Source organism: Elephas maximus, chromosome 21 (genome assembly GCF_024166365.1).
Source record: "Elephas maximus indicus isolate mEleMax1 chromosome 21, mEleMax1 primary haplotype, whole genome shotgun sequence".
Classification (NCBI taxonomy): domain Eukaryota; kingdom Metazoa; phylum Chordata; class Mammalia; order Proboscidea; family Elephantidae; genus Elephas; species Elephas maximus.
The window spans coordinates 81,422,124-81,434,799 of NC_064839.1; the positions used below are offsets into that span (position 1 = coordinate 81,422,124).

Here is a 12,676-nt window from a genome sequence, read left to right on the forward strand (position 1 = left end):
GCAAACCTCTTCTATAAAGGGCTAAATAGTAAATATTTAAAAATTTGCAGGTCTGGTAAGCAGCATTCTAAGGTGTCCTTCAAGGTTACCCACCCACCTTTCTGTGTCCTTGTTCTGCATAATCCTTAGATTGAATATGATGGGTTTTACACTGTGATTAGGTTATTTTATGTGGCACAGTTAACTTTGAGATAGGGAGATTATTTCTGTGAGCCTGAGGTAATCACATGAGCTCTTAAAAAACAGCTTTTCTGCCTGGTTGCAGAGAAGGAAGTCAGATTGCTGGATTGAAAATGGAGGGATCCACATGACCTGAAAGTGGTCTCTGCCAACTGAGAGCAACCCCTGGTGAAAAGCCAGGAAGGAAACGGGACTGTGATCGTTAAGGTTGTCTGTCACTTGGCTGGGCCATACTCCTCAGTGGCTTGGCAGTTATGTAGTTTGTTAGTCCTGTGATGATATAATCACTTCCATGATGAGATCTGATGTAATGTGATCATTTACATGATAGAATCTGTTGTCAGTAACCAGTCAGTTGAAAGGGAGTCTCCTTGGGGATGTGGCCTGCATCCAGTATAGGTGAACTTTCTTGCAAGGCTTGTGGGCTGTTGCTCGCTCTGGATCCTGCAGCTGGGTCCAGTTCGTCTCACCTCTGGTTCTTGGGCTTCAGCTAGCAGCTTACGTGCCATCTTGCCTGCTGATCTTGGAATTCATTGGTCTCTGCAGCCTGTGAGCCAGAGGCCTGCTGTCTGACCTGCTGATCTTGGGTTCGCCAGCCCCTGCAGCGGCATAAGTCAGGAGAAGCCTCCAGTCTGACCCACAGACTTGGGACTTTCCAGCCTCTACAACTGTGTGAGCCATTTCCTTGATATAAATCTATGTATATATTTATATCCTTTACTGGTTTTTTTTCTCTGGAGAACTCAGCCTAAGCGAGGATCTTAGTCCTAGAACTGTAAAGAATTGAATCCTGCTAGCAGCAAGAATTAAATTGGGATTGAAATTTTCCCCAGAGCCACCAAAAGGGAACTTGTCTTGACTGACAGCTTGATTTCAGCTTTGTGGTATCTTGATCAGAGAACCAGTCACACTTAGTGAACTAATAAGTGAGTGTTATTTTATGCTTTTAATTTTATGGTAATCGATTATGTAGCAATAGAGAACTAATAGAGTGGGCCCCAAAAGTCTCTGTTGTGGGTTCTTTTTAACTGTTTTTAAACAGTTTTTGAAAATATGAAAATTGGAATTGAATAGGCAAGATGGCATACTCCCATCCCCTACACCCTAAAAACACCAAAAAGGGAAGCAGAAATTAGAAGAACCATCTTTCTCAGAACTCTGGAAACTAGTCAAAGGGTTACAGCAGTTAAACAAAAGCTAAATCAAGAAAAAGACTACTTGTAATTAATCGGAAAGTTTGGTTTTCTACTCACCTGCACCCCACCTACTCCCCAGCTTGGCTTGGCCTTGTTAAAGCTCTGGTAGCCCACACTGTGAAAAGGGAATATGGCCTGTGTTTCTAGAGGGAGCAGAGCTAACTTTATTTGCAAATTATTGTGTGTGTCTGGCCTAACTTGTCTTGGGCTGCCTAAGGGACTAAAGCAAGGTGCCTGTCTCAGAGCTCACACAGGGCTGAGGTGCAGCAGACAATGAACTAAGGCCGTCGCCACCTGTAACTAGCTAGGGCTAAAGAATGACATTAAAGCATACGATAGCTGCCGAATGACTGGGAGGAAAAACCAAGGAGAGGGTTTCTTTTGGAAATTAAGGATTACAAAAGAATCATGTATACAGGGGAAATTAGAAGGGCATACGTGTGCCTAGGGCAAGACATGTGTTCAGAAGTTGCTTGAGAAGACCCTAAACTTTCTCCTTGGGCTGATCCCTGGACTCTGTGCAAACCTGGCTATGTGTTGAAGGGGAGCCCCTACACAGAGCCATTTTGCAAAGACTGGGAGTTCCCCGCCTCCCCCAGCATTTAGGGAAATCTCTGTGAAAGTATTAGCCAAGCAAAAGCTAAGGAACAGAGACTTCAGGAAGTCTCTGTTTAGGAGCACAGTCTTTGTAAAAATAGTTAAGTCACTAAACAAATGGACTGCTGCAGCCTTCAACAATTAAAAAAAAAAAAAAAAGCAAGCCCCAAGGAAAAGAAAGAATCCAATTTCAAGTTATCACTTTATAATATTGAAACTGTCCCAGTTTCAACAAAAAATAAAAAGGCTTACAAAGAAACAGTAAAGGTTGGCCCATTCAAGAAAACAAAATAAAGTGACAGAAACCGTTCCCTGAGGAAGTTTCGATACTAGACAGAGACTTTAAAAACAGTATTACATATGCTCAAAAAGCTAAGAAAAACTTGGACAATGAACTAAAGGAAATCAAGAAAACGATGCATGAATAAAACTAAAATATCAATAAAGAGATAAAAAAATTAAAAAATGGACCAAACAGAAATACTGGAGCCGAAATGTTCAGTACCTTAAATCAAGAATCCGTTACTCAATAGCAAATTTGAGCTGGCAGATGAAAGGATCTGTGAATTTGAAAATATGACAGTGAAATTATTGAGTCTCAGGAGCAAAAAAGGAAAAAGAGTGAAAGCAAGTGAACAGAGCCTAAGGGACTTGTGTGACACCATCAAACAAACCAGTATATGCACTATTGGAGTCCCAGAAGTGAGAAAGGGACAGAAAGAATATTTGAAGAAATAATGGCTAAAAGCTTCCCAAATTTGATGAAAAAACGTGAGTCTACACATTCCAAGAAGCTTGACTCCAAGTAGGATAAACTCAAAGGAATCCACACCTAAATACATTATAATTAAACTGTCAAAAAACAAAGATAAAGAATCTAAAAAGCAGCTAGAGAGAAACAAATGGTCACAAACAAGGACTCCTCAGTAATATTAATAAATAATATTTCTCTTAGAATCCATGGAGGTCAGAAGGCAGTAGGATGACATTAAGTGGTGAAAAGAACAGAACTGTCAGCCAAGAATTCTATATCTGGCAAAATTCTCCTCCAAAAATAAGGGCAAATTTAAAGATATTCCCAGATAAACAAAAGCTGATGAGGTTCATTACCACTAGTACTGCGCTACTAGAAATGCTGAAGGTAATCCTTCAGTTTGAAATGAAAGGACACAAGTAAGAAAAAAAGATCTCCAGTGAAAGTAATTTCATGGGAAAATATAAAATCCATTTTTATTGTATTTTTGGTTTGTAACTCTACTTATTATGTCCTACATGATTTAAAAGACAAAAGTATAAAATAATTATAGATTAATGTTATTGGGCAAATAAAATATAAAGATGTAATTTGTGACAACAGTAGCGTAAAAGGAGGGGGAAGCAGTATAAGAACAAAATTTTGTACCTTATTAAAATTAAGTTGTTTTCATTTGAAACTAGGTTGTTATAAATTTAGAATGTTAAATATAATCCTTATGGAAAACCACAGGGAAAATATCTTTAAAGTATACACAAAGGACAGGAGAAGGGTATCAACATGGTTCACTAAAAAAAGAAAAAAAAAATCAAGACCAAAAAATAAAAGGCAGTATTGGAGGAAATACAGGACAAAAAGGTATAACACACAGAGAAAACAAATAAAAAAATGGCAGGCATGTATGAACCTTGAAAACATTATGCTAAGTAAAATAAGTCAGAAACAAAGGACAAATATTGTATGATTCCACTTATACGGAATATTTAGATTTGGCAAATTTTTAGAGACCAAGGGCTAGGAGGAGAAGTAGGGAGGTACTGCTTAATGGGTATTGGGTGATACAATAGTGGTTTCTGTGCGTTGCTTTTTTCACTTAGCATAATGTTTTCAAGGTCCATCCATATTGTAATATGTATTGGAATTTAATTCCTTTTTATCGCCAAGTGAGTCAGAATCGACTCGACGGCACTGGGTTTAATATCCCATTGTGTTTATATACCACATTTTGTTTATCCGTTGATTAGTCGTTGGACATTTTGGGTTGTTTCTACATTTTTGGCTATTATAAATAATGCTGCTATGAACATTCATGTAGCAATTTTTGTTTGGACCTGTGTTTTCATTCCTTTTGGGCGTATATGTAGAGCAGAATCAGTGGGTCATGCGGTAACTTGACAGTTTATTTTAATTACTGGTGGCACTCTAGTGTTGACCTTGCATATTTTTGTCTGTTACCTGTACCTTTAGGTAGTATATTTCATGAATGTTTTACATAATTTCTCTCAGTTGCTTTTATTTTGCTAGTTTCACTTTATTGTGAAAAAACAGCAAAGCAGGAGAGTATAAGTTTGTCAAAAGTGAATTTTAGAATTTTTTAGATGATAATTTGTGAAAAAATTTAAATCAGTCCATGTTCACAATCCAAGTGAACCTTAAGTGGAATGCTATTTTATATCAAGACACACTAATTGCTTTAATTCATTTGTTCTAAGTGGGCTCAGTGTCACTGTCGTTTTTATCAGTGTGTTCTCAGAGGTGAAGATGGGTTTCCCCCACTATCTGAATTGCTATTGATCTTTGGATAGCTTTTTTCTTTTTTTAAACATTAAACGTTTCTTTTCTTTTTTTTTTTATATTAAACACAAGTTTATTATTATTATTTACTATTGTGTTCAACTATCTTGTTTCTGTTGAAAGAATCCATTTATTGGTCACCGTAAATGTTCTATCACCATCTAGTGTTCTAGTTCACTCTGTTCTGTAGGAAATTTAATTAAAAAAAATAATAATTCTTAATCCTTTGGCTGTCTGGAGTTGATTTCTTATTATTTTTAAAGGTGCTTTAGTGATGAGATAGGGCAGTGAGAATTTTTAGTAAGGTGGAATTGATAGTCAAGAGAAAGATTTCCAGAAGGAACAAGTTGACAGTTGCCCTTTATTGGCCTGCTTAAGTCCATGGAGCAAATGGTGAGAAGATGGTAGTCGTTAGTAAAATACCATTTTGCTCATTACAGCTTATAGCTTAATGTTGCAAGGTGCACTTTTAGGGCAGATTTATGCAACTTCCCTGTTTTTTGATTCTTCTAAGGTCCACAAGGTTTCTAGAATTTATTTTTTCTTCTTTCTCCTTTTAAAATAAAACTGGGTACATAAGGATTGTAAGTGGTGGCGAGAAGCTCTGTATCTCCAGTCATACTTAGCAACATTTAATGGTAGTATCTTCCTGGTTTTAAGAAATGACTTTGAAATCGGTTTAAAATGTCATTTGCCTTAGTGTAGTCAGTACAGAAAGCATGAAATGTGCAAAAGTCATAGTTCTCTGGCCTCCAATTTGGCACTCTGGTTGTGAGATTTGATTCCATAGAAACAGGTTTATAAAATTAGATGTCTGACTATGGCTGCAGAAAATTCAGTGTGTAAGAGAAAACACACGCTGCAGGGCTGGCTATTCATGTTTTCAATTCAAGTGGGATATAGGAATAATGAAGACCTGCATCTTTAGGAGCCCTGGTGCTGTAGTGGTTAAGAGCTTCGCTGCTAGCCAAGAGGTTGGCAGTTCGAATCCACCAGCTGCTCCTTGGAAATCCGAGGGGGCAGTTCTCTGTCCTGTAGGGTTGCCATGAGTCAGACTCCACTCTTTGGCAATGGGTTTGGTTTGGTTTTGGTTTTTAGCTTTAAGGTAGAATAAGGACATAGATTGTGTTTTGGTTGTTTTGCTACAACTGTACTTTGTCTTTGATTTTACATGTCTTTTCTTGTCACTAATAATTAAAATGCCTATAATCGTAGTAGTGAAAAAAAGAAATTCTACTGGGGCCTAGACCCGCCTCTGCTGCTTAGTAGCAGCATAACCTTCAGCAGATCACTTACTTATTTTAGGTCTTCGATTCCTTACCTATAAAATGCAAGTTAAAACCGTATCCATCCAATAGAATGGTTGAGTCCTCATGAATTCTACCCTCCTCATTATTTCCTAGTGGAGTCTGCCTTGCACTAAATGTGCAAGCTAGCACTAGCGTAACCCTCTGGCCGTGCTCTGAGGACGTTAAGAGTGGAGTGGATAATGGAAGAGAGGAACAGCTACCCACTAGTAGGTGATGACTGTTGTCACTTGGTTATTAGAGAAGAAGCGTTGTTGAGCTACTAATTAAGACTGTACTAAAAAAAAAAAAATTTTTTTTCCTGAAAGCAAGAACAATTGAAAAATGTGTTTTTGTTTGTCAGTATAATATGAGAGAACTTTATGGGAATTAAAAAAAAAAACACAAGGCAACACGGATTTTGGGAACTTGAGAATCATTCAGATAATCTACGAGGAAGACTAATCAAAATAAAAACATAGCCAACTTTAAATGTGGATAAAAAATGAGCACAGGCTAGCTTCTTATATACCATTGTCACCCAACAGATAATAAAATCTCACTCAAAACAGCTAAGCAGGAGAGTATGAGTTTGTCAAAAGTGAATTTTAGAATATTTTTAGATGATAATTTTTGAAAAAATTTAAATCAGTCCGTGTTCACAATCCAAGTGAACCTTAAGTGGAATGCTATTTTATATCAAGACATACTAATTGCTTTAATTCATTTGTCCTAAGTGGGCTCAGTATCACTGTCGTTTTTATCAGTGTGTTCTCAGAGGTAAAGATGGGTTTCCCCCGCTATCTGAATTGCTATTGATTTTTAGATAGCTTTTTTCTTTTTTTAAATTAAAGTGTTACCGTCCTGTTGGCAAAAAGCACTTGAGAATGCTGTCAGATACAGCAGTGCACATGAAATGAACTATTGATTACTGATGGCTCTTTTGGCATGACAAAAGTATAATGCTAAAACTGAACTGTTGTTTTGATACGCCATGAATGAGCTCATTTCTCTCTGTCAATATTAAAACGCCTTCAAAATGCAATTCAGTTACCTCCTTCTCCATGAGATCTGCCCTGATCCCCGGACCATTAAGTAATGCTTTCCTCCCTTGCAGCCCAGTGACATTTTGTTTGTAACTTTGTACTTATACCTTGGCCCGTGCAATGTAATTATTTCTATTTCCTTTTCTCTAATAAAATATAAGTTCCTTAGGGCACAAACTACTAAACGTTCAAATAACCCAACAGATAAATTATCATCTACTGTATCCAAAGTACTGTGTGTTATGGCATACAAGCGTGAATATGACACAGCTCTTATCCTTGTCATTTTATTCCTCATAGTGCCTAATCTTCCTCTTTTTTCTTACCTTCCATGATGCCCTTTTTTTATTGTTACTTCTCTTGCCACAAAAGTCCCTGGATGGTGCAAATGGTTAAGTGCTTGGCTACAGTCTTAGTCATCTAGTGCTGCCACGACAGTAATACCACAAGTGGACGGTTTTAACAAAGAGGAATTTATTTCCTTACAGTAAAGTAGGCTAAAAGTCCAAATTGAAGGCGTCAGCTCCAGGGGAAGACTTTCTTTCTCTGTCAGCTCTGGAAGAAGGGCTTTCTCGTCAATCTTCCCCTGGTCGAGGAGCTTCTCAGGCCCAGGGACCCGGTGTCCAAAGGACGCGCTGTGCTCCTGGTGCTGCTGTCTTGGTGATAGGAGGTCCCAAACTCTCTGCTTGCTTCCCTTTCCTTTTACCTCTTGAGAGCTGAAAGGCAGTACAGGCTACAGCCCAGGGAAGATCCCTTTACTTTGGATCAGGGATATGGCTTGAGAGAGAGCGTTACATCCCACCCTAATCCTTTTAACATAAAATTAAAATCACAAAATGGAGGATAACCACACATGGCCTAACCAAGTTGATATACACATTTTGGGGGGGACATAATTCAATCCATGACAGCTGCTAACTGCAAGGCTGGCAGTTTGAATCCACCCAGAGGCACCTCAGAACAAAGACCTGTGATCTGCTTTGAAAACCCTGTGAGGGGGCAGCTCTGATCTGAAACACATGGGGTCAGCATGAGTTGGAATTGACTCGATGGCAACTGGTTTGAGGTTTTTTGTTTTTTGTTTGTTTGTTTCTCTTGCCACTGCTTCATCTAATCTTCCGAATGATGAAGGAACCTGAGGCTTGTTCCTGGACCTTCTCTGTTCAAAAACAACCTCTCTATAGATGATATTTATCTAAATATCACCTTTATGTCTGTGACTCTCAATTTCATATCTCTAGTCAAGACATGTCTTCTGAACTTCAAGTCTGCATATTCGAGTTGCCTTTGAACCCTCATAGAGCATCTCAAAAATAACATGTCTGAAAGAAAACTGTTGGTCTTTTCCCCAAAATCTAAGTCCCACTCTCAAGGAAAGCACCTTTATCCACCCAGCTGGCAAGCCAGAACCTTGCAAGTAACCTTTGACACATCCTTTGCCTCACCCTCCACATTCTGTCCATCACCAAGTCCCATTGACTGTGTCCAGAATATATTCCTTCTCTGGTCTCTACTCTCTGCAGCACTGCCCACACCCCAACCCACAGCACGAACTCCTCTGGTCCCTTCACCGCAGACACATCAGTGATCATTAAATTCATAATTTAGATCATGCTTTAAAATTCCTCCTTGATTCTCACTGTTCTTAGTTTAAGATGTAAAAATCCTCAACATGGCTTCAAGGCTGTATAATCAGGCCTTTCTTTCCAATCCCATCTCTTGCCACATTCTCTCCATAATCCAGCAACAGTAGCTTCCCTTAAATTCCAGAGATTTACTGAGCTCCCCACCCCACCCACCTCCCAGTTTAGGGTTTTTGTTCAAGTTTTACCTTTTCAAAATGCTCTTCTACCAAGGGAATCCCTATTAACCCTTTCTCTCAACTGAAATGCCATTTCTTCAGAGAGGCTTTATCCAGCCCCTCAGACTAAATCAGATCTCTTTTCCCTTTATATCTCAAAGTATCTTTAACTTTCCTTTATAACATCTGTGGTAATGGGTAAGATTTATTTAGTTGGATGGTTATTTGCTCAATACCTGGCTCCCGCACTGTTTTATAAGATCCATGAGAGCATCTATTTTATTCACACTTCAGACCCTGGACCTGACACATAGTGGAAAGTCAGTAAATATTTGATCACCTACTGTTTGTGTGGTACTGTTCCAGAAGGTTGGGGAATAGCTGGTATAATGCAGCTTTTCCTTTGCCATGGGAAAGACAGTCAACAAGTACACAGATAATTTCAACTCTTGAAAAATACTATGAACTAAGTAAAACAGTAGCATGACAGGGTGTGATGTGGATAGGGTGGCTAAAGAAGCCCTCTCTGAGGAGGTGACATGTGAGCTGGGAAGTGAGGTGATAGAAGGAGAGAACTACTGAAGATCTGGGAAGAAGCATTCCAGACAGTAGGAGCAGCCCATGCAGGGGCGCCAAGCACCGTCAGATTGGCCTGTCGGAAACAGGCGGTCAGTGCACCTGGAGCGTAGCGAGTGCAGGAGAGCATGCAGGCCGTTAGGGTTAGAGACAAGAGACACTTTCATGTGAAGCTTTGACTCTGCCCCTTATGGCTGTTCCTGGGTGTCTTAGTCATCTAGTGTTGCCAAAACAGAAATACCACAAGTGGATGGCTTTAACAAAGACAAATTTATTTACTCACAGTAAAGTAGGCTAAAAGTCCAAATTCAGGGCATAGGCTCCAGGGAAAGGCTTTCTCTTTCTGTCGGCTCTAGAAAAAGGTCTTTGTCCTCAGTATTTCCCTGGTTGAGGAGCTTCTCAGGCTCAGGGACCCCATGTCCAAAGGACGTGCTCTGCTCCTGGTGCTGCTTTCTTGGTGGCATGAGGTACCCAACTCTCTGCTCGTTTCCTTTTCCTTTTACCTCTTGAGAGATAAAAGGTGGTGCAGGCCACATCCCAGGGAAACTCCCTTTACACTGGCTCAGGGAGGTGACCTAAGTAAGGGTGGTGTTACAATCCTACCTAATCCTCTTAACATAAAAGTACAATCACAAAATGGAGGACAATCACACAATACTGGGAATCGTGGCCTAAACAAGTTGACACATACTTTTGGAGGGACATAATTCAATCCATGACACCGGGTAAGTGGGGGCAGTAATGGTATCCAGTGCTAAATGAGATAATGGAGGTAAGTGGTAGTAATAATGTACATCACTGAAATGAGTGCTGCTAACTAATACTCTGTTTATGTGTTTAATGTTTTGCTAATGGGGGATCTTTTCAAGCAATGTGCTGTGTTACTTATGTACACTTACATTTACATCAATTTCTCACAAAAGGTTAAAAAGCTGAAGAGGGAACTCTCACAGATGAAGCAAGAATTGCTCTACAAAGAGCAAGGCTTTGAAACATTGCAACAGTGAGTATAAAAATTCTGAAAATTGACTTTAGAATAATTCAGAGCCCTCTAATACCAAAGAAAATAAAAGTTCAGATTACATAAGAGATGTCTCAAAGAAGTAAAAAAAGCTCAAAAGTAAAAAAACCAAAAAGTAATCAAGCAATGAACAAAGAAACTTGGGGAAATCTGGACACTTTGAAAAGGTGTGAATTTTTTATTAATTATTTGAGTGCTGAAGAAACTAAAGTGGAAACTTTGTCTCCAAGGCACCTGCCACCCTGTGATTGTTGTTGTTAGTTGCCATCAAGTCAGTTCCAATTCATGGAGACCCCATGGGTGCAGAGCAGAACTACTCCATAGGGTTTTCAAGGCTGCGACCTTTTGGAAACTCCTCGTCAGGCTTGTTTTCAAGGTGCCTCTGTGTGAGTTCGAACCGCCAACCTTTCGACTCGTAGTCAAGCACTTAGCCATTGTACCAACAGTGTGAGAGCTTAGATAATGGGCAGAAGAAGTTCCTCTCCATGTTCTGCCCTAAAGACTGGACTAGGTGAGCTTCTACCTGACCCCCTACGTGAGCCTGCACATGCTTTGAGCCCTTGGGCTGGAGGCCTCTGTCTGCCTTTCTGCTACCCCCAGTGATGGGTTAGAGCCTAACCCTGACTGGTCTGAGGGAGGCCATGGGCAAGTGTACGGCTCCTCCTTTCCTTCTATTCTGAAGGGCCATTAGCATAGCTTTAGACTGGGCCAGGTTGAATGAAGATGTAGTGACAAAGGGTAGCAGGGCCTGAAATCCCTAGTCCATTCTGAGCCCCTAGATGCCACTGTCATGAGGCCTTGCCTACCCACACATGACAGGCACACCCAAGACTTTGTACCTCCCACAACCCTCACCCTACAGAGCGTTGAATGCAAAGGAAGAAGCTTATAGTTTTCACAGCCCCATGACCACAGAGAGAATTGCAAATTTTCTCACTTGAAAGGCAGCCAACTGCTTTTTACTTTCCTCCTCCACAGTACAGGACGTGGTGCCCGAAATTGTGGTGCAGTATCTATAGGGATTTGCCTGATTGGTTTCCTGTTCAGGCAGCTTTCAGGTTCTTCCTGGCATCTCCCCGAGTAGTACCTCAGGGATACTAAGCTGGTCTCAGGAACCAGTGTGGAAAGTACCCAGTTCTGTGCCTATTCCCTTGAACTCCTATTCTGACCTCTGCTTCTAGGAATTTGGGACAATCCAAGGCAGCAAGACGTTAGCCCCTTTAGCAGACCTGTCTTGGGCCACGTACTGATGAACATAAGCTGATTGATTGTTGTGTGTGTTTGAATGATGAGTCATATCGTGGGACACCTGGTGACTACGCTTGGCCACCAGTCATGTGACTTAGCTTTCGTTGCTTGGTTTTATGACTCAGTCTTCTTTTTTTCCTACTCACCTTATGAAATCATGACCATGACATTCTTTCAGATGTTCTCAGCCTAGTGGTTTCTCAAACCTGAATGCGTATTATAGTAATCTGGAGAAGAGCTCCTAAAAAATACCTATTCCTGTTCTCCATCCAGGTGTGTTTTAAGGAGTCCTCAGGTGTTCTCAAGTATAGCCCTGTACAAAGAACCGTAGCAGAGCTCCCCTAAATACTGAGCAGACTTAAAATGACAGAAACGTGTTATTTAGTGATTGTGGTTAAGCATTCAGCTGCTAAGCAAAAGGTCAGCGGTTCGAACCTACTAGCCACTTTGTGGTAGAAAGATGTGGCAGTCTGCTTCCCTAAAGATTTACGGACTTGAAAACCCCGTGGGGCAGTTCTCCTCTGTCCTGTAGGGTCTCTGTGAGTCAGAATTGACTCAGCAGCGATGGGTTTGGTTGGTTTGGGGTTCGTATCAACATAAAGGAGGGCATTGTGGTGAGGTGGGAAGTGAAAGCTAACTGAAGTGCCATGAATTGTTTGTCCTTATGTTAAACATTTTGAAGGCATGTGAAATTGTAACTTATGTCACCACCTGGGATTAAAGGTTAGCCAAACTTGCCGTTTTTGTTATATTGATGTAACAATGCTATATTGTTTCAAAGCAGTTTGCTTGCAAGCAATTTTTATAGGAATCTAAGGCATGTTTAAGAATCTGTCAGTAGCATTCCACAAGAAAACAATAGACATTTGTTCTAGAAATTCAGGCATTCTCTTGGAATGACCCTAATCCCTTGAACCAAGAGCAGAAAGATATGATATCTAACATCAAAGACCTCTATTGTTGAGCTTAACTATAGACAAAATAAAGCTGTTTTCATTCAAATGTGAGCCACTGTACTACTACAACATTGTATGATAATTGACGAAACCCAGAGACCATACTTTGCAAGAAACCACATTCCTGATACTATAAAGGGACTTTTACTTGTGGCTGTGACAGAAAATATATTTCAGGAAAAAATTTAAGTAGAATCCCACTGCAGGCTTTTGCAGCTTTT

The 12,676-nt window shown here is 40.1% G+C and overlaps 1 protein-coding gene across 1 annotated transcript in view; it reads left to right on the forward strand.

Annotated features, from left to right (window-relative positions):
• WWC2 (WW and C2 domain containing 2) overlaps positions 1 to 12,676 on the forward strand; it is a 322,317-nt gene that overhangs the window by 231,150 nt on the left and 78,491 nt on the right. The window contains exon 5 of the mRNA XM_049865000.1: positions 10,154 to 10,233. Coding sequence (XP_049720957.1) covers positions 10,154 to 10,233 — 80 coding nt within the window. The remainder of the gene's footprint in view (positions 1 to 10,153; positions 10,234 to 12,676) is intronic.